We start from the raw sequence: 22,880 nt of genomic DNA, 5'->3' as shown, positions 1-22,880 counted from the left end.
GGGAGTTAGCTCATACGATTCGATACTTTTAAAAGATCGAGAATGCACATATGTTAGCAAGATCTTCGGGTACCCGTCAAAGCTTTCATTAGACTACTTTCGGGAATTCATTGATGTCACGTCTGGAAAACACACTGCTTTACCGAGTTGTTTCCACATTATCAAAACTCGTCTTGGTGCTCAATTTAACTTGCTGTACTGTAAACAAGATTCACCACACTATACTAGTCGAGCTGATAGTTATGGTTGTGCTATCGTACTATCTCATTATTATCAAAACAAAACAATAGAAATAAAATAAAAAAGTAAAAAAACCCACAAATAAAATGCACCACATTTCCATTCATATCCTATCCATACACTAAAATAAAAGTAGATCCATTCAATATAATAATTCCAATAAGAAAGTACCAAAATAACACTGCGATATTTTTCATATACTGAACTACTGAAGAACCTCTTCATGTGCTTCCCAACGGATATTAACATTTAAATCAACATTAAATTAAAAATACTTATTTTCCAAAATATAATAACAGAGAATAAGAGGCGAACATACTTTTTAATGCACCGTTAACTAACGGCAATAATTAACCCATAACAACCAATACGACGTCGTTACTTGCATCCACTACTAGCAAACATGCATTAACGGCAAGCCACACAAACAATCATTATTGCTAAACGACGTCGCTTCAAGGTGATCAAACGGAACCCCAACTGGAATCTCACCACACAAATGATTATTACTTAAATCCAAATGCCCAATAAACTTTGCTGATGATAATGATTTTGGTATCGATCCTTTTAACTTATTATAAGATAAATCGAGTACTGTAAAATAAGTCCTCGCAGTAAAAACGTCGGGTAAATTCCCTTCTAATGCATTTCTACTTAAGTTCAATATATTTAACCCACTGTTGCTTAATAAAGTAACTGGGATTGAACCGGACAGCTGGTTACTGTCAAGGTTTAATGTAGACAAAACCGGCATAGATCCGAACTGAGCCGGTATTGAACCGGATATTTTATTCATTGATAAATCTAAATCAGCTAACCGGTATATCCCGGCTAATGAAACCGGTATTGAACCGGTTAACTGGTTTCGGTTTAATAAAGCTCTGCTCATCATAGACAAGCTTCCGAAATCCGAAGGAAGAGGTCCGGTGAGCTGATTATTGCTTAAATCTAAGTGCATTAAGCTTTTCAGGTTTACAATCGACGGCGGGATCTGGCCGGAGAGTTTGTTGTAGGCGACATTGAGAACAGTGAGTTTTGATAGCTTTCCGATATCGGAAGGGAGAGGTCCGGTGAGTTGGTTTCCGATGAGATCTAGGATACGGAGGTGTGGTAAGGTGGTTATACACGCCGGAATTTCGCCGGAGATGGCTTTCCAGTCAGCTACAATGAGTGTAGTAAGGCGGTCTAGTGAACAAAGAGAAGGTGAAAGTGAACCGGTCATGTAACCGGACCGGCCGGTTTTTTGTAAGATTTTATCTTCTGATTCGCCACGTAGGATTATATCGTTAACCCGGTTATCAGTCGGGTCACAGCTGATACCGTACCAGTTAGTGCAGCAGTCGGTTCCGGTCCAGGTGTTGAGAATGCCTAAATACGGTTCAGTTAAACCGGATTTTAATGCTAGTAATGCTTCCCGGTCTGACGGTGGACATGAATTTACCACGTTGATAATCACGCCGAGGAGTACTACTGCTGATAGAAATACTCCGGTGAGTTTCATTTTATATATTTGTGTGTATTTCTTGTTTGTGTGCGTTGGTTTTGAGAAGGGGACTATATAAATGGAGCTAAATGGAATGGCCTTAAAGTTCGATAAAATTACGAAAAAGGGATTTTTGGGGACAGTTGATAACTTGATTGTGTCATAAGTGTAGTGGGGTGAGAAAAGCACGTGACTACTGAACATAATGTTGTTCAATAATAACAGGCGTCTTTGTGATTCTTAGCTGGATTGACCTCATTGATCCATGTTAAGAAAACATTGGTCCTGTCACTTTTGGATGATGTGAATTTTTAATTAATGCTTGATCCATATTAGACTATCTTTAATGGGTGTCTTTTAGTGCTTTTAAGTGTTCTTACCTTATTGATTTAAGTGTTCTTACCTTATTGATTCATATTAAAAACACATTGATTATGTTGTTGAATTTGTCTAAAAGTAAAGATTTTTTTAAAGATGTCCTTAGCTAAGAGCATGTCCTTAATTAATATATTTTTGTTTTTAGTTGGAGGTAAAAAAATATGTAAGGATATTTGTATGGTTGGAGATAAAATTATAGAATTTGAAGAATTTATAAGGATGTATAAGGATTTGTAAGGATATGATGTAACAGTTCAAGTACGCATAAAGACGTCCTTAACATTGGAGATAGCCTTACTAGAATAGTATTATAAAAGAGAAATATCAAATCTTACTAAATTAATATTTTAAAAATACTCTTAACTATATTAAATGAAAACATATTAAAAAAAACAGAAGTTAAAATTATATATAAAAAAAAAAGTATTAGTGGGATCCACATGTTCACCATCTAATGGTTTTAAAAAATATATTAGGCTAATATTTAAAAGAATAAATTATTTTTCATGATAAAATGGATTTTTCTAATGATAGATTTGTCTTTCATATCAAAAAGGAGGGGTTATTTGAAAACTCCTAAAAAAAAAATCCAAGAACTCCTCTACACCCTTGGATCAAAGAAAATGGATGGATAAAATTAAAAATAAAAAAACCCCTCTCAACACTAGAGGGGTATTTTCGTCAGCTCTTTTTTTCCCCCTCTTACTTTAATAGAATTCTATCTAATCCACTAAAAAACTTTTATCTCACAAACCGTAAATCGTTAGACGAAAAGAAAAGCGTGAGTAGTCTTAGAATTTCGACATCTTTCATTATAGATGCGATTCGATATACTTTTGACGACTTTTTAAATTTCATTTTTTTTATCACGTTCATCTTACACATGTGTAAGTTGTACTTACCCCTGGGCAAGTTGTACTTACCCCTATTACATCCCGTTCTAGGGTTAGCCAATAGCTAACCCTCGGGCTTCAAACCCTAAACCGAGTAGTGAAAACCCTCATCCTTTTTAGGTTTTTAGGGTTTAGCATTTAGGATTTAGATTTTTCAGGGTTTTTAAAATGTAGCTTCCCCCTCGGATTAGCAATTAAGCTTCCTACAACTTCAAACCCTAAACCCTAAAGCGTACCGTGTACCCGCTCTAGGGTTTAGGGTTTGAAGGTCGAGGTTTAGCGGTTAACCCTCGACTTTCAAACCCTAAACCCTAGAGTGGGAACCCTCATCCGTTTTAGGTTTTTAGGATTTAGATTTTCCTGGGTTTTTAGAAAGTAGCCTCCCCATCGGATTATAAATTAAGCTTTAGGGTTTAGTATTTAGGGTTTTACAATGCGTCCTCATTATTTTTGAACTTTATAAGTAACTTACCCATGTGTAGATTGTACTTACCATGGGCGGTACTAAAGGGGGGGCAAGGGGGTCCAATGCCCCCCTCCAAATTTAAATTTTGTCATGTATTTTTAAATTTTTCATAAAATTTTAAAATTTTTTTATAGGTTGTTAACATTTTGTCCCCTTTTAGATTTATTTTTCATAAGTTTTCTAAGTTTGCCCCCTTTGAAATTTTTTCTTGGTACCGCCTCTAGTTACCCATGGGCACGTTATACAACTCACCAGTTTCAAGTCTTTCCTACACATGTGTAGGTTGTACTTACACATATGTAGGATGAACGTGATGGAAAAAAAAAACGAAATTTAAAAAGTCGTCAAAAGTATATCGAATCGCATCTCTAATGAAATAGGACGAAATTTCAAGACTACCCATGTTTTTTTTTCCGTCTAACGATATACGGTTTGTGAGATAAAAGTTTTTTAATGATTTAGATATTTTTTGATTTAATAAGAAGAGAGAGAAAAAGAGTGTTGTACAACTTTTTTAATAAGGACAAACATGCTCTTCCTGATCTTGATGAATGGAGGGCTGAGATTGGTTCTCGCATTTCTTTTTTTTAGTGGTTCTCAAAATAACTCACCCCTCATATCAAAAACTCAAAGTATAACTGATTTAAGTTAATAACAGTCTTTAAAGTTAAAGATGTTGTCTCTAGTCATCTATACAAGGTATAGAAGATCGACATATAGATATCGCTATTCTTATTTTAAATTAGAGTCTGTTCATAAAAAACCTCTCCCATTTTTATAAGAACACATTCTCGAACTATTAACCTATAAAGGTACGATATTTGAAAACAGACCCAACCTTGCTTAAACCTACTAGCAACTTAATGAACTTGTTACAATGTGTATTCTCTTTTTAGCACCATTTTTACAAATGTGTATTCTTTAATATGGACTATACTAGTTTGCATTTCAAATTTATAGAAATTATCACAAATCGTCCCTGTGGTTTTCTCGATTCGCATTTTCGTCCCTGGACTTTTTTTTATCACCAAGTGTCCCTGTGCTTTTCTATTTCATTGCTAGACGTCCCTGAGCCAAACGTCCATCCAATTTGTGCCATTAAGCCCCTCACGTGCTTGCCACGTGAGGGTAAAATCGTCCACTATCACTCAATACAAACCACATGGACTAATCATCGATATATATATATATATATATACTCTATAACTCTAAACCCTAAAATAATTTTTTCCCAAAATCATTTCCCTCCAAATAATAAACCCGATCCAACCCTAAAAACAATCAGCCATTAAAAACCGAATAACAACGATTTGAATCCCTAATTTCAGTCAATATGGATGATGATGAAACCCCTCCCATTGATGGAAACGGAGTAGAACTGTTTAGACCCAAAGATTTCCAAGATGATCAATGGAACTTACTACTTGACAACTATGGTAAGGTTTCATCATGTCTCTGCTTTTTATTATGATTAATAATATAAATTTGTTTACTTTATACTTATATATGTATTTTTCCATTTACAGAGAAATATACGAATTTGATGTCAATAATCATCCATCATGGTGGGGTTTTCACAAGTTCTCCTGGCAGAGAGTATATTTTTGGTGATGAGGTAATAGTGGATTATATTGATAGTGATCACTTTTCAGTTCATGAATTTAATTACATTGTTAGGAAATTACCATATGATGAAAAGGAAATCATGTACTATCATTTTCTAAAACCGGACACAAAGGATTTAGATAATGGTCTGCTACCATTTGGAAGTGATGATGATGTGATAAAAATGATTGGTTATGTTAAAAGATCACTTAGACTGTTTCATATTTACATTGACCATAAAATATGCACTGTGGGAACAAATATGCAATCTAATGTTGTTATTGAAGAGATAGAAGATGATGATGTACTTGTTGTAGAGAAACCTATGAGTTTTAGGAGGCTTTTGTTAGAAGGTGTTCAAGAAAGTTGTGAAAATCCTAGTTTCAATGTTCATACTGCTGAATATGATGTAGGAGGTCCTAGTATGAATGTTGAAACTGCCCAAAATGTGGAAACTGAACATAATGTTGTTCAATAATAACAGGCGTCTTTGTGATTCTTAGCTGGATTGACCTCATTGATCCATGTTAAGAAAACATTGGTCCTGTCATTTTTGGATGATGTGAATTTTTAATTAATGCTTGATTCATATTAGGCTATCTTTAATGGTGTCTTTTAGTGCTTTTAAGTGTTCTTACCTCATTGATTCATGTTAAAAACACATTGATTTTGTTGTTGAAGTTTGTCTAAAAGTAAGAATTTTTTTAAGGATGCCCTTAGCTAAGAGCATGTCCTTAATTAATATATTTTTGTTTTTAGTTGAAGGTAAAAAAATATGTAAGGATATTTGTATGATTGGAGATAAAATTATAGAATTTGAAGAATTTATAAGGATGTATAAAGATTTGTAAGGATATTATGTAACAATTCAAGTACGCATAAAGACGTCCTTAGCATTGGAGATAGCCTTATTAAAGTAGTATTATAAAAGAGAAAGATCAAATCTTACTAAATCAATATTTTAAAAATACTCTTAACTATATTAAATGAATACATATGGAAAAAACAGAAGTTAAAATTAAAAAAAAATATATTAATGGGATCCACATGTTCACCATCTAATGGTTTTAAAGAAAATATTAGGCTAATATTTAAAAGAATAAATAATTTTTCATGATAAAATGGATTGTTCTAATGATAGATTTGTCTTTCATATCAAAAAGGAAGGGTTATTTGAAAACTCCTAAAAAAAAAACCCAAGAACTCCTCTACACTTTTGGATAAAAAAAAATGGATGGACAAGATTAAAAATAAAAAACCCCTCTCAACATTAGAGGGGTATTTTCGTTAGCCCTTTTTTTTCTCCCTCTAACTTTAATAGAATTCTATCTAATTCACTAAAAAACTTTTATCTCACAAACCGTAAATCGTTAGACGAAAAGAAAAGCGTGAGTAGTCTTAGAATTTCGACCTCTTTCATTAGATATGCGATTCGATATACTTTTGACGACTTTTTAATTTTGTTTTTTTATCACGTTCATCTTACACATGTGTAAGTTGTACTTACCCATGGGCAAGTTGTACTTACCCCTAATACATCCCGCTCTAGGGTTTAGGGTTTGAAAGTCGAGGGATAGCTAACCCTCGGGCGTCAAACCCTAAACCGAGTAGTGGGAACCCTAATCCTTTTTAGGTTTTTAGGGTTTAGCATTTAGGATTTAGATTTTTCAGGGTTTTTAGAATGTAGCTTCCCCCTCGGATTAGCAATTAAGCTTCCTACAACTTCAAACCCTAAACCCTAAAGCGTATCGTGTACCCGCTCTAGGGTTTAGGGTTTGAAGGTCGAGGGTTAGCCGCTAACCCTCGACCTTCAAACCCTAAACCCTAGAGTGGGAACCCTCATCCTTTTAGGTTTTTAGGATTTAGATTTTCCTGGGTTTTTAGAAAGTAGCCTCCTTGTCGGATTAGAAATTAAGCTTTAGGGTTTAGTATTTAGGGTTTTACAATGCGTCCTCATCATTTTTAAACTTTATAAGTAACTTACCCATGTGTAGGTTGTACTTACCCATGGGCAGGTTATACAACTTACCAGTTCCAGGTCTTTCCTACACATGGGTAGGTTGTACTTACACATGTGTAGGATGAACGTGATGGAAAAAACGAAATTTAAAAAGTCATCAAAAGTATATCGAATCGCATCTCTAATGAAATAGGACGAAATTTCAAGACTACCCATGCTTTTTTTTCCGTCTAACGATGTACGGTTTGTGAGATAAAAGTTTTTTAATGATTTAGATATTTTTTGATTTAATAAGAAGAGAGAGAAAGAGAATGTTGGACAACTTTTTTAATAATGACAAACATGTTCTTTCTGATCTTGATGAATAGAGGGCTGAGATTGGTTCTAACGTTCTTTTTTTTAGTGATTCTCAAAATAACTCAACCCCATATCAAAAACTCAAAGTATAACTGATTTAAGATAATAAAAGTCTTTAAAGTTAAAGATGTTGTCTCTAGTCATCTATACAAAGTATAGAAGATCGAAATATAGATATCGCTATTCTTATTTTAAATTAGAGTCTGTTCATAAAAAACCTCTCCCATTTTTATAAGAACACATTCTCGAACTATTAACCTATAAAGGTACGATATTTGAAAACCAACCCAACCTTGCTTAAACCTACTAGCAACTTAATGAACTTGTTACAATGTGTATTCTTTTTTTAGCACCATTTACAAATGTGTATTCTTTAATATGGACTTATACTAGTTTGCATTTCAAATTTATGGTATCTGTATCACATCTAGTATGAAGGGATCCGATATATTTACTAGTGCTTAAACCCCGTGCGATGCACGGACAACCCTAAATAATTTTTCTTAAACTTTATTTTAAGATTGTATCAATGAATAAATATAACTGAGTTGGACATAATAAAAATATTCTTATGAGTTGATTAATTTAAAGAAGAAGAATGCTAGATATACCTTAGGATTTATTAATGATATATGAGGGCTTAAAACGCGTACATTGCACGCCGAAGAGAAATTGTAAAATGGATTGCCCATAGTAGGTGCATATAAGAAGGATTATGTTGGTTACCTGGATGTGATAGGTATTATGAATTTTCCCCCACTTTGATATATAGACCCATGTAGATGCGTTATAACCTTAAATAATTCTTTAACACCAGTTCAAGCATGCATGTAGCGAAGTAAATGTACTCCTATTACAACTAATGACCATTTTAAAAAAATAATGACTTAAAATGCATAGAAAAGTCTTATTTAGCACTAAAATAAACCAAATATACCTTATAATTTTCATCACAAATTTGATAGGTTGTTCTTTGTAAAGATTTGAAATTTGTTGATCATTCATTTTAACTCCAATAGCACCAGTGGCATCTACAATCCTAACTTGCACATTAAACCTACCAAAAAAAAAAAAAAAAACAGAGATATAATTTTACCACACAACTTAATGATTATAGAGTTTTAATATGAAATATATATATATATATATAGGATTGACGAGAACTCTTCCTTGTTACATGAACAACAAATCCACATTTTGTTGTCCCTTAAAGCATCAATAATGTCGACTGCATCCATGTAGAGATCGGTCAACTTAACTTCTTGAGAACAGTTCACACATTCCATTGAATACCATAACTGGTCGGTTGGAATAAAACCGATTGTTGCAACAACAACCACTTTATCAAACTGTCAAAATGAAAATGTTTATACATTAGAATGTTAAAAAGCTAGTTATAAATTCGAAAGAAAGTTATGTTAAAAAGTAATCTAATCAAAAAAGAATTTTCACAAACAATGAATACTTACATGTTCGTCCATCAGGATCATCTCAATACTACCTATGTTATTAACATCTCCATATAGAGGTTTTTTCCATAGCCGCAAATTCTAACCGTTATCGTACATGGCTTATTATTTGGACGCAAATTTCTAATTGAAACATGGTTTAGTGAAGCCATGCTAAAATTGATCTGTTATGTGTTTACGTTTTGGAATGCCTTAAAACTGAATGAAAGTGGCCTTATATAGACATAGACATGCAAGGAAGTAACCGCCACAAGCAATACATGAACGGTTACATATTCAAATTTTCGAAAATTTGAACTTCTTGAAAGCATAACTAATCCGTTTTCGAAAATTTGAACTTCTTATAAAAGTAACTAATCCGTAGACCTTCCAAGGAGCAATATTGTAATGATTTTTGGGCTTTCTTGCATTTTTAAGCATGCCATATAGACAATAACTAACAAATTTTGAAGTGAAATTTATATAATGTAAGGATTTGTTAGGCAAGTGAAAAACCGTATTAAACCACTCGGATGTTGTATGGTTTTCATTTTACTATTTGACAATTTTTATCTTAATTTGTGGCACCCTCTAATTGATGAACAACACATTAAAAAAGGCGCCTGGTATCCCGACCATATTTTTGGTAACCCGATCAAACTATTAATGACAGGGGGTCCGCTTTTACTCTATCATCGTTACAGACAGGGGACCCACACTATTTTGGAGCGATATGGTCGAGATACCAAAAATTTTGGTTGGGATACACCATCCGTTAAAAAAGATCTCGATTCACCATTAAGGAACGTCCATTTAAGCATCGGATTTGTGATTTTGACCATTATATTGAAGGTCCAGAATAACACATAAGCGCAAAATCTTTTGTATCAACTTGATATATTTCTCGCTACACTAAAAGATATGGAATAATTGTACGTAATATTATTTGTAGTGAACGTATGTGTGTGCCCATACCGTCATATCGATCAATTAATGTCGAATAGTAATCGTAGGATGTGGTGACGTCAGCCGAGGCAACCCATGTCGAACATGCCCGTGCTATGAATTTTGGGTGCCTAGCTCGATATTATATTAATGGTGCCCATTAAACGTCAAAATTTGTCATTAACGGCTGAAGTATAGTAAGTATATATAAAAAGGTATCAAAACAACCATAACAATAATGTCGTTCGAAAATATAAATTAATTATAGCAAAGTTTTCTAACTTATTTTTAAATGCATCAAAATTTAAGTTTTGATAATTAATATCATAAGTTGTTTAAGTCTCACATAAAAAAACTTATCAAAGTATATAAATCAATATATATGTTTGAACAATGAATACTTCCAGTTTACGTATTTACTCTTTGCGCTTATCTGCATATATTAACGTCAAAAAATATAGGATGAGATTATTATGTATGGTATAATAATAAATCAATAATATAATTCATAAGATATTGATGGACTAGTGGACTTTAATATATAAGATAACAACAACATCTTTTGCCCATAGATATATCTTTAGCAGCAAAATTAATTTAATATATCAATATATAGAGTGACTCAGTGACATATTGTATACAAAATTTAGTGCCCCTTGACATATTGTTTACAAAATTTAGTGCCCCTTACTTTTTGGTGTCCTGTTCAATTGAGCCTTTCGTACTTGCCCAAGACCGGGCCTGATGTCGAATGCTCTTTCATATATTTGTTAGTGTGACAAAAGATTATCATTACATCAAAAGGTAAACACATAAAAGTAAAAGGCACAATGAATCAATGTGACGAAAAGAAGGTCGTTCAACTATTTTAGTAAGAAACATTGGACCATGTGTATAAGATCATACGTTAAAGTCGTTATCACTACTTTCTATTTATAGATTTGTGATTGTGTGTAAGTGAGTATACAAATTCAGATTTTGAAAGGAGTCAAGGTAGAGTCACATGGTTGGTCCTCGTTGATAACATGGCCTTTCGGGTTGGTTGGCCAAAAGCATGATTACAAGATATCATATACCAAATGAACCACCGGGGTCCAATATGGCTATATCTATAATTATATCTGAGTTTAGATATACTACGTACGGATATGAATTCAAACTTATTCGCAAAACTATCGAAAATATCTTTGCAACAGAACATATTATGCATATAATATCATTTTGTAATTTTCGTTATAGTGTGGAATCTCTCAAAAACCACATTTGCATCTTAATACTAGTTAAGAATGATAACATAAAAAGCGCCAGAAAGATATAAACCTGTCCTTTCTTCGCATGAAAATAAACTATTTATAGTTAACTACAAAATATTCACTCATTAAGATCAAAACTGTAACTTGCCATAGACGAGTTATCATTGCATGTAGTTTTTGCATCCGTTACCTTCAGTAACCTGCATTTGATAATTTGACTAATAATGTAAATACTAAACAAATAGAATTTAAAAATAACAAGAATACAAAGATATAATCATACATTTTTCTTTCTTTTTTTCTTCATATTTTTTTCTATAACGGATTGCTTTCTTTTTTATGGCGAACAACCTTTACTACGCATTTGAACGGGTTCTAATAACTTTTTAGCTGAGCTTGACACATGATGAACATCTTTAGATACATTGTTACTAACAACCCAACTTGCATCATCATTTAGTTTTTCCTTTGCTAATACATTTCATCAAGTAGTCATATTTTTCTTGAGAATTCACAATCTGTGCAAGTTCATAAAAGTTGGCACATAAGCGATCGAAACTTTTAACTTGCTCCCCAGCCTTAACATCTTCATAACAATTTCTTACAAAATAGTGACTATGTTTCACATCTTTCCTCCATCGAGACAAAATATAACGTTAAGGGATTTCTTGAACTTCTTTCTCAATCAAGATTTTTACCATATGCTTACAAACAATTCCTCGAAACTCAAACAAGTGACAAGAATATTGGATATCACATTGGAGTGCATCATATCTCACACTATATACGACTTTTTTCTTGCCCCCGTGTTTTCTTTCAACAATATATGTGACATGAAATATGGAGAGTGTACCATCAGTTTTAGTCAAAGAGTAATTGCAAAACAACATACCTTGCAACTCATCTTGAAACAACTTAAAAGTTTCATTGGTGTAAAATTCATGAAACTGCTTTTCAATATTAAGTTCACTTATCAATCAATATGAGGAATTGAGAGATTCATGATCAGCACTCGTTTCTTTCTCCACTTTGCTTTTTAAGGCGTTGTCATATATATTGTTCAACGAATTGTTGCAAGGACGTTTTTGAATTAACTTAACCATCAAAAAAAGCGTTCATGCTTTCACTTCTTTGAGTTGTAGACATACCCGCCCAAAACCAACATTGAAGACGTTCAGACTAAGTCAAAGACTGAAGACTGAAGAAGAAGATCATCTCAGAAGCAGAGCTCAGAGAAGATCTTACCTGATTGAATAATCTAAAGAGGCTCAGTGAAAAAGTATTTACAACACTTTTTCACTGATTACGAGGAAAGTCTTTTTGCAGCTATAACTACCTTTACCCGGTTAATTACTTTATACCTGGATTGGGAAAGTTTTAGCAAAAGGTTGGGAATAAAGTATGTCAAGTCACATCAAAGAAACTTACATACTTTACCTTAAACAAGCATGTTATGGATTTGTCCCACAAATCCATAAATGCATCCAACCATATTTGTACGGCATATTGCCATGTCATCAAGACATGTTTGCCTATAAATATAAGACTTCTCACACTTGCAAAAATGCTTGGAACTTTGGCAATTGCAACTTGTGATATTACTCTAAGTATTCTTACGAGTAATTCCTTGTCGCATAGATCATTTGTATTTCTAGGGTTGTTTAGATATCTTCACAAGTGTGATTATCTTTGTTCCGCAACAACTCTTGTATTTTGTTTATAGCAATAAATAAAATACATTGAAAAATACATCTTGACTCATTGCCATAATACTTGAATATTATTAGTATTTATATAGTTTCAAGCATTTGTTCTTTATTTTTCATATCCATATCTGGATCGTGGTTCATAACTAGTCTTTATCTAGATTTGAACCACTTTCCAGTCGGGTTACTTGATATACTTGTGTTTATTGTTAACCTATTTTATATGTTGTTATATCTTGTTCTCGTTGTACATCTTGTGTCGGTGGACTCACATTTGGTATCAGATACTCCCAGGTTAAATCATTAAATTGTTATACCTGTTTTGATCTTACAAGATGTCAGGAACCGAACAACCAAACCCAAACCCAAATGGTAACCCTAACCCAAATGTCAATATGAATCAAAACCCACCACCTCCACCACCAGCTCAACCCAGTGTTCATGTTCACTTTCCAAACAATCCGGTACCTAAATTTGATGGAAACAGTGACACATTCATTACTTGGAAGGCATGTATGCTCAAGTACATTGTTGGAGTTGAAAGACACTTGACCACCATTCTTGTAGAAGGTCCTTGTGTTCCCATGAATGCATCAACTGTTGTTTTTAACCAAGATGGGACCCCTAGGTTAACACCCAAGGAGAAAGATCATTGGTCAGAGGAAGACCATCGTTTGGCTGACCTAGATTCCAAATTACAAAATATGATTCTCTTTGCTGTCCTAGAAAGTTTAAAACCCACTCTTGTTTTAACTGATAGTTCTAAGTTAATGTGGGAAGAGTTGTTAACACAGTTTGAAGGAACAAAGGAAACTATCACCACAAGAAAAGTTTCTCTGAATAAAAAGTATGAAGCATTTTTTGCATTACCAAATGAATCTCTAACTGAAACATATCTTAGATTTACAAATTTGGTCAATCAATTAAAAGCTCTTGGTGTTACAAAAGACAAAGAAATTTTACTTGAAAAGTTTTGTGAATTTGATCATGGTATTAAGGAAAGGTAAAACCCTTCACAATCACACTCTGGCCTCTTTGTATGGTGCCTTCAGATACACTGAGGAGAATAAAGCTGAGAGAGCTGTGGCTGAGCAAGATGCAAAGAATCATACTTCAACCAGTTCTGCATTGGTTCATTATTCTGAACCACAAGATACTGCCCTACTATCTTCTAAGAGTGATCAGTCTGACTCTGTGAAGAAGATGGTAGCTGAGTTAATGAAAGCTGGTATTTCTGAATATGCATCAGATGAATGTGATGAGGATGATGATGATGACCTTGTTGCTATGATTGCCAAAACTTTTAATCGTTTTAAATTTAAATCAAAGAGAAATGGCAAACAATTTTCTTCAAATAATATTGTCGATAAGTCCAAATTAGAATGTTTTAAATGTGGAAAGAAATGACATTTTATGAAGGAGTGCAGATCATCACAACCCTCCTCATCACACACTGCCCCTAACCATTCTATTTTTCAGAAGCCTAATGCTGGGTACAAAGCTAAGTACAAAAAGCTGAAAGCCCACATGGCGATGATGGCTCAGGAAGAATCCAGTAAGAATAGCTGCATGGTGGCAGACACTGAACAATGGGAGGATTCTAACGTGTTATCTGATGATGAAGAAGAAGTAAGAGATATGTGTTTCATGGCTCGTGAAGATCATGGTCATGTTGTCAAGTCTGATGTTGAATCTGGTCGTTGGGTGGATATCATCATGAAGAAGGTTAGTACATTTGGATTTGAGAAGGATGAAGAACAAAAACTGGATCTTTTGGTTCTTATAGAGGCTGATGTAGCTTATGTTGAAACAGTGCGTTCAGAAAGTATAAAAATGTTTGAAATAAATTCTTCTGAACTGAACGCCAGTCAGGCCAGATTAAAAGAACTGAAAGATGTTCAGTTGGCCTTGAAAAGTTATCAATCTCTGGTTTCCAAACTTGAATTGGAAAATTAAGAATTAAAAATTATTTTGGAAAAAGAACAGAAAATAATTAAATCTTGGATGAAATCGCCTTTTCCTGAAGCTGCCATTAAGAAAACTTTTGAAAATCAAAGAATTGCTTATGGCACTGGTGATCTTCATCTTGCATCTGTAATAACTGATTTGGATGCACTTCATAAAGAAATGAGACCAGAGATCATTTTTAAAGATCTTGGAAAATCAAAAGTGATAACTGATTAAAACCAGGAACAACCTGAGGGCAAATCTGAAGCATGTCAGACCAGTGCTTCAGACAAGAAAGCTAAATCCAAGAAGCCTTCCCCTCAGTCTTCAAATAAGGTTCCTAAGAACCTTCAGAAGAAGAAAAATGTGATCCCTGCTGAGCCTTCTACCTCAGATTCTGGTAGAGCTCAGATGTCTAATTCAGAGTCTATTTTGTTAAGGATTGAAAGTCAATTTCAAAATTTGGCTACGCAAGTGCAGAGTTGTAATGCACGTTTAAAAAATGTTGAAAGCACTCCCCAAAATCCTAAACAAAACCCAAAACCTTTTTCAAAGAAAATCAAGCAAGAAAAGCAAAAATCTGAGAAGAAAAAGGTTTCTGAAGTCATCAAACTAACTGTTTTTGTGTCGTCTGAAATTATGACTGAGATTCCCTTTGATCCTTCTGTCCCTTACGTACCAAAGAAATCTGAGACTGTTCAGGGAGAGCCCAGTGGACCCATCAAGAGATGGGTTCCCAAAAAGAACTAATCTTTGTGTATGTGCAGGGTGACCGCAAAAAGAATACTTGGTTTCTTAAAGGTGCTGCTGGCAGAACCATGACTGGTCACAAAACCTTGCTAGAGGAATATAGGGTGCAAGAGGGGCCCTCAATAACTTTTGGTAATGATGAAAACGGACAAACTGAGGGATATGGTGTTGTGAACAATGGACAAGTCAAATTCACTAAAGTTGCATATGTAAATAGTTTGAAATATAACCTGATCAGTGTCAGTCAACTTTGTGATGATGGCTTTAAGGTTTTATTTGATATTTCACAAGGCACCATATTCAACAGAGATTGGAAGGTAGTAATGATTGCTCCAAGAAAGGGAAACATTTATGTTGTAGACATGAATAGTGCTACTTCTGAACAATGTTTCTACACAAGGGCAGATGAGGACACCAACTGGTTGTGGCACAAAAGGTTATCCCATCTCAATTTCAAAAATATTAATAAGTTGTCAAGAAAACAACTTGCTGATGGGATACCAGCCATGTTTTTCAATAAAGACAAGCCATGTCCAGGGTGTGAAATGCGAAAGTAGAATAGAGCATCCTTCAAGACCAAGCAAAATTTCCGCATCACTGAACCACTTCATATGCTTCATATGGATCTTTTTAGTCCTGTGATGTTCAGACAAGAGCGGGGAAGAAGTACACTCTGGTTGTAGTCGATGAATATTCAAGATACTGTTGGGTGATCTTCCTCAGAAACAAAAGTGAAGTTGCTGCTGAAATCATTGCCCTCATCAAACAGATTGAACTCAAGCACAAGCGAAAAGTACGTCAGCTCAGAAGTGACAATGGCACTGAATTCAGAAATTCCACTCTGGAAACCTTCTGCACTGACACTGGCATATCTCAGAACTTCTCCTCAGCACATACACCAGAGCAAAATGGTGTTGTAGAAAGAAAGAATAGAACGCTGATAGAAGCTGCTAGAAGTATGTTGAATGAATCAGGTCTTCCAAAATGTTTTTGGGCTGAAGTTGTTGCAACTGCTTGCTACACCCAGAATCGTTCCATTTATGTCAAAAGACATAAGAAGACTGCCTATGAAGTGCTCAGAAATAGAAAGCCTAATATTGGATATTTTCATGTATTTGGATGTCCAGTATACATTCTGAATGATTCCAGCAAATTGGGCAAATTTGATGCCAAAGCTGATGAAGGTTACTTCCTAGGTTATTCAACAATTCGCAAGGCCTTTAGAGTCTATAACAAAAGACTTGAAAAGGTTGATGAGTCAATTCATGTTACCTTTGATGAATCAAATTCTGCAATCTTTAATAAACCAGTCTCTGAACTACCTTCAGAAGGTCCTATTAGTTTTGGTGAATCTGATCACAATGACAAATCTGATCAGTCACCTGAACATGTTTCTGATCATTCCTGTTCAGAACCAGTTACAAGTCAGCAAAGTAACATTCCATTTTATCCTTCAATCACATTCAAACTACCCTCTGAATTGACTATTGGATCAGATGTGCGTGCTGCTCCTCAGATATCAGTATCCCCTGAAATACCTCAGAATAAAGAATTTCATGATGCAAATCGTGATTTACAAGATGATGAAACTGAAATAGTCTATTCTGAACCATCTCCTGAAATAAGCCAGAGGAGTTCTTGCACTGATATCATTATTCATCCTGGTCATTACTTTAAATGGACTCGCTCACATCCAATTGATCAAGTGATTGGCGATCAAAGTAGAGGGGTTCAGACCAGAAGAGCCACAAGCGATCAATACTTATATGTCAGCTTCTTATCACTGATAGAACCGAAGAAGATTGACGAGGCTTTGAATGATCCAAGTTGAGTTGAAGCCATGCAAGAAGAGCTTAACCAATTGGAAAGGAACAATGTTTGGGAGCTTGTTCCATGTCCCCCTAATCTGAAGAAAGAACCAATTGGGATAAGATGGGTCTTTGAAACAAAGTTGATGAAGATGGTCATGTAATCAGAAACAAGGACAGACTTGTTGCAAAGGGTTATGCTCAAGAAGAAGGAGTTGATTTCGATGAACTTTTGCACCAGTGGCCAGACTTGAAGCTATCAGAATTTTCTTAGCATTCGTAGCTCATCATGAGTTCAAAGTCTACCAAATGGATGTCAAAAGTGCTTTCTGAATGGAGAGCTAGAAGAAGTTGTGTATGTGTATCAACCACCAGGGTTCGAAATCAAAGAAAAACCTCACTGGGTGTATAGACTGAACAAAGCATTATATGGTCTGTGACAAGCACCTAGAGCCTAGTATGATACTCTAACTCGACCTCTTTTAGATAATGGTTTTCATAGAGGTGCAATAGATAACACTTTATTCATCTTGCATGAGAAAAGTGATATCTTGCTTGTACAAGTATATGTTGATGATATTGTGTTTGGTTCTACAAATGATAAATTGTGTGACAAGTTTTCAAAAATAATGTCTTATGAGTATGAAATGAGTATGATGGGTGAACTGACATATTTTCTGGGTCTTCAAGTAAAACAAACCAGTGATGGTATTTTTATAAATCAAGAAAAATATGTCAGAGATTTGTTAAAGAAATATCAGTTTGATTCTATTTCATCTAAAGATACTCCAATTTCTGCACCATTAACTTTGGACTCAGATCCTAATGGAAAACCTGTCGATCCCACAAAATATCGTGGTATGGTGGGATCATTAATGTACTTAACTGTAAGTAGACCAGACATAATGTTTGCAACATGTCTTTGTGCACGATTTCAATCTGATCCCAGAAAAGCACACCAGAATGCAGTAAAAAGGATTTTTCGATACCTGAAAGGTGTCCCCAGACTAGGTCTTTGGTATCCCAAAGGCTCAAGTCTAGATCTCATGGGCTATTCAGATTCTGATCATGCAGATTGTAAGATGGATAGGAAAAGTACCACAGGTGGGTGTCATTTCCTTGGTGGCAAATTGGTTAGTTGGACAAGCAAGAAGCAGATTGCAGTATCATTATCCACTGCTGAAGCTGAGTATATTTCTGCAGCAAGTTGTTGTGCTCAGATCTTATGGATGAAGAACCAACTAACTGATTATGGTGTTAAGTATACCAGAACGCCAATATTTTGTGATAACACAAGTGCCATTGCAATATCTCACAATCCTGTCATGCACTCTAAAACCAAGCATATTGATCTCAGGTACCATTTCATTCATGATCATATTTTAAAAGGTGATATTGAAATTCATTCCCACTGACAAACAACTAGCTGATGTGTTTACAAAACCTTTAGATGTCAAAACTTTTAAACATCTCATCAGCGAGTTAGGAATGCTAAATCCTGTGTAGCATTTCAAGGGGAATAGACAAAAAATGTTTTTACAAGAAAAGGAAAATTTTCTCTGTGGAGGAATTTTTGCCTCAGAAAATATTTTGTCTGAAATGATTTAGAAACTGAAGGGCTTCAGAGTTTCAAAAAATGAGAAGGTTCAGATTGCACTTCCTTAACCTTCCTCAGAACTTTAAATTATTTAATCTGAAGTTCATCAAAACCCTTTATTATACAATGGATACCTAGTTGGCAAGTGGACACGTGATTTTTACTGGTCCAGGATACCTATTTGCTAACGTGTCATACCACTTGCGCCGTAAAGAAAAATGATCATTACTTTTGCATTAAAAACGGTTGAATATTTTTCGAAAAAGTGGGGTCATGGCCGTTGTTGCATTAAATGCGGACGTGTCACCAAAAATTATTTCGGATTTCAACCCGATCAAAATCACTTTCAATAAAATATCATTATAATTTATGGGTTTGAATTTCAAAATCATTTTATTTATTTTCTTTGGAAAATCTTTTCGTATTCCTTTGAAAATATAAAACCTTTTTCCCAAAATCATTCCATCATTTATGTCATTTTTCATTTACTCCCAATCATATTTCTTTCTCATTCTCTCAACACTCAATCACTTTCCTTCATAATTTTCCAAACCCTAAATTCCTTCAAACACTTTCATCTTCATCTTCTTTCATTAACAAAATTCAATGGCTACATCTGTAAAAGAACCCAAAACACTTATTGGCTTTGAATATTCTCCCCCAAAATCTGCAGTTAAACCCAGTTCTCAATGGCCAAAGGATTTCGAATCCAAAACCATACGGTTTAACATGAACAATTATAAGGCGGCATTGATCGTCAAAACTGACGGGTTGATGGGCAGATTAAACACATTCCTTCAACGTTGCCCTATTTCTTATGCCCTCACTGCCGATCCAGAGCAGTTGTATCATAGATACCTATTGGAATTTTGGTACACTGCTGAAGTTGCCAAAGATGATAAGTCAATAGCCTTCACATTGAAAGAAGGGACGATGAAGTGCGTATTGACACTTGATGGTTTCCGGGAGGCACTCCGGTTGAATTATTTGCCTCCCAACACTCCCTACGAAAAAAGAAGAAAGGGAGTGAACTTTAGAGAAGTATTGTTGGTTACTGGCCATAACCAGATTTTAGACGATGATGGCAACTTGAAGACATCCGGCCACTTTTTTATTGCCGGATTCAAAAACTGTTGGAGATATTTTTGGACACAATTGTAGAGTGTCTTGGTGGCAATAGTGGTGGATTGGATCAGATTTTCTTGATCCAAGTTGAGATGGGTTATTACTTGTGGCATGGTGTAAAGGTGGATGTTGCCGAAATGCCTTCCCAAGATTTTTAGTTTGTGTTTTCTGGTAATTCTGGGAGAAGGATATTCTGACATCCTTCAGGAGAGCTCTCAGACTGAATTCTGCAAGGATCTCTCCAAACTGTCTGAGTCTAAGGACGAACCTGAACTCTCCCCTGCAATGCTTCAGGTACTTGGTAACAATGTTAAAACTGATGCAGCACGACCAGTTGGCTCAGACAGATCACTGGGCGGGTCACAAAAGAATGTGAGACCCACCAGTCGATCTAGTGGCAAAATGTTACACTTGTTTAAACCCAAAACAAGTTCTACCCTTCCACCTTCATCTTCCACTGACCAACCTGAGGATCTCCCAAAAGACTCCTCACGATCTCCAAAGGGTTTATTAAAACTGCGTCCTTTAAGGCCATCCTTACAACCCAAGGATATTAGTACCCAAGCTCAGCCTTCTGAGACCTCAAAACATGTTTCAGAAGAAGGTCAAATGGGAAACTTGCAAGAAACCATCTCCAAAACTTCTTTAGGAGGAGATGGTGAAGATATTAGTGTGTCAGCCCAACACACATTAGAAGTTGAGTCTGCACGTGCACCCCCTGTAACTTCACAAATCTTACATTTTGTGCATGCACAAACTTTTGATATTTCTCAGGTGATACCCAGAGAGATGGAGGTTTCAACTTCTGCGGCCAATGAAGAGACTCTTGGATCCAGTACAAGGGTTACTGAGGCACAACCGGTATCGACTGAAGTAGTTCCAACTTTGACCAGTGACGATGCAACTGCTGAAGTAGCTGTTGAACTGGGTGCTGGCTTGGATTCTGAGAATCAAGACCAAAGCATATCTGACCAGATAGTAAATATCTGGGATGACGATGAGCTTCTTGAGGGAAACTCGAGGATTTTGAGTTTGATAAGGACTTATTGAGGGAGAATCAATCGGATCTGAGCCAACCCTCAACCTTTTGACGAACCAATGTCACCACCTCTTTGGAACAACAACAACAACAACAACAACAAAAACAACAAAACATCTTGATCTTGATCCACCTTACAAAGACCACCAATTTCACACCAACACCCTTTATTTCCTGAAGGATCAACACCCTGCCTATGTCACCTCAGTCGTTTTTCAACCACCACCTCAAACACCTTCACCCTCAATTTATCAAATCCACCAAGGAGAAATTATGACCTGCCAGAGGATCAAGAAAAAGATTGGACTCTGAAACAGAATCTGAGGGTCCTTCTGATGTACTTTAGGAAGGCTCTGGCAGGGATTCGAACTCTCCATTTGTTGCTTCAGCTTCCACTCATCTGTTCCACATCTCAGTATAGAAGCTCAGTTAGAGAAATCACAAACGAAGTCCACAACCTACTTATTCAGGTTGAGGGCTTATCAAAATCTCTGACTGCCAACACCAAGTCTCTGGCCGATCTGAAAGGTGCCCAGGATGTTATGGGCACTGAATTTACTAAAGTTGCAGTTAATGAGGGCCTGGTGGTTGGAAAGTTGCAAGAATTGGTTGTAGCATGCAATGGATTGAGTAGGTCAACTGGAGAAGCTTTCAAGCTGACCAAGAGGGATGTGCAGACTCAGTTGTTGCGAATCTGCAATCCTGGGTCTTATGATACAAAATTCATTCTGGCAGTTGAGAAAGAAGTTGTGAGTTGGTCAAGAAGCTAAGTATTGATGAGAAGTCACTTGGTGATCTTTTAGTGAGAAGGTTTCCGAGACACTGAAATCTGTATTCTCTCAGGATCTTATTCTCAGATTTCAGTGTCCGTTGCAGAGAAGGTTGAAGGAAGGTCAGAACACTGGTGTCTGAAACTATCAAAAGCATCAAATGACAAGGTTGACAAAAGCTATTACTGAAATGAAGACTTCTTTGTCAAGCCTTGGTCAAACTGTTCAGAAAACCAGTCAAAACAACTGGATGAAATTCTGACCTTGCTCAAGAAAGAGCTTGCAGTTGTTGCTCCTCCCCCTTAGTGCATTATCTGAAGAGGGAAAGGGAATGTTGAAGGGAGTTTTTGAACATGAAAAGCTGAATCTGAACTCTTCTCCTCAGATTGAGATCCCAGTTTGCATCTATGGCAAGGGATTCTCTAATAGTGTTCTGCAACAAGCAAGTTGGGAACCTCTTAAAGGCATGCAAAAGGCCATCGATTTATCTGCTCAGTGCCTGTCGAGGTCCCCAAAGGAGAAGTGAAATGCCAATTGGTTTGTTGTCCAGTTTTCAAGAAATGAAGGAAGCACACAAAGAACAATCTGGAGGGGGAAACAACTGAAAGAACAATCTGAACCCCAACCATCTGAACAAGCTAAGAAAGACAAAGGTAAAGCTCAGATGGTTGAGGAACCAAAGAAAAAGGGTGCAAGGATTCTGGTTTTGTTGTTGGTGAGAATGTTGAGGAGCATGGTTATCCATTGCCCGATTGGGTGTTGATCAGAAAAAAAAGTTGGAAGTCCTTCAAAGACAAGTCTCCAACCAGTTTATTATGTGGAGAGAAACTAAAGAAAAGAAAGGGGCCCAACACTTGGCAAGGGTACCATGATTTGGTAGATGGCAGCTCTTGGTCTTACTGTGGAACGATATCAGAAGATCAAACATGATGCAAGAGTGCAGAAGGCCTTGGAAGAAATAGTCGAGTATGAATATGGGGTGAAGTATTTCTTTAGAACAAAAAGCTGGACCATCTCACCTTCAAACTGTCTATGAGATCTGGTAAAGAATAGGAAGAAAGAAGGAGATCAAAAGAAAAGAAATTATGGCCAGCGTTCTGAAGGTTGAGA

General features: G+C 35.6%; 1 protein-coding gene across 1 annotated transcript; it reads right to left on the bottom strand.

Moving 5' to 3' along the window:
* Positions 1-357: 357 nt before the first annotated feature.
* On the bottom strand, positions 358-1,789 carry LOC122581782 (DNA damage-repair/toleration protein DRT100-like). The gene has a single exon (XM_043754061.1). It carries the CDS (start codon positions 1,739-1,741, stop codon positions 635-637), a length of 1,107 nt encoding a protein of 368 aa, XP_043609996.1. The 5' UTR covers positions 1,742-1,789; the 3' UTR covers positions 358-634.
* Between the last annotated feature and the right edge of the window lie 21,091 nt (positions 1,790-22,880).

Source organism: Erigeron canadensis, chromosome 9, assembly GCF_010389155.1.
Source record: "Erigeron canadensis isolate Cc75 chromosome 9, C_canadensis_v1, whole genome shotgun sequence".
NCBI lineage: Eukaryota > Viridiplantae > Streptophyta > Magnoliopsida > Asterales > Asteraceae > Erigeron > Erigeron canadensis.
The sequence above is the reverse complement of the archived record's forward strand: the minus strand, read 5'-3'. Positions and strand labels throughout refer to the sequence as shown.

Bases quoted from the DNA above. Each gene is read 5' to 3' on its own strand.
- LOC122581782 (XM_043754061.1), bottom strand. From the start codon at position 1,741: ATGAAACTCACCGGAGTATTTCTATCAGCAGTAGTACTCCTCGGCGTG.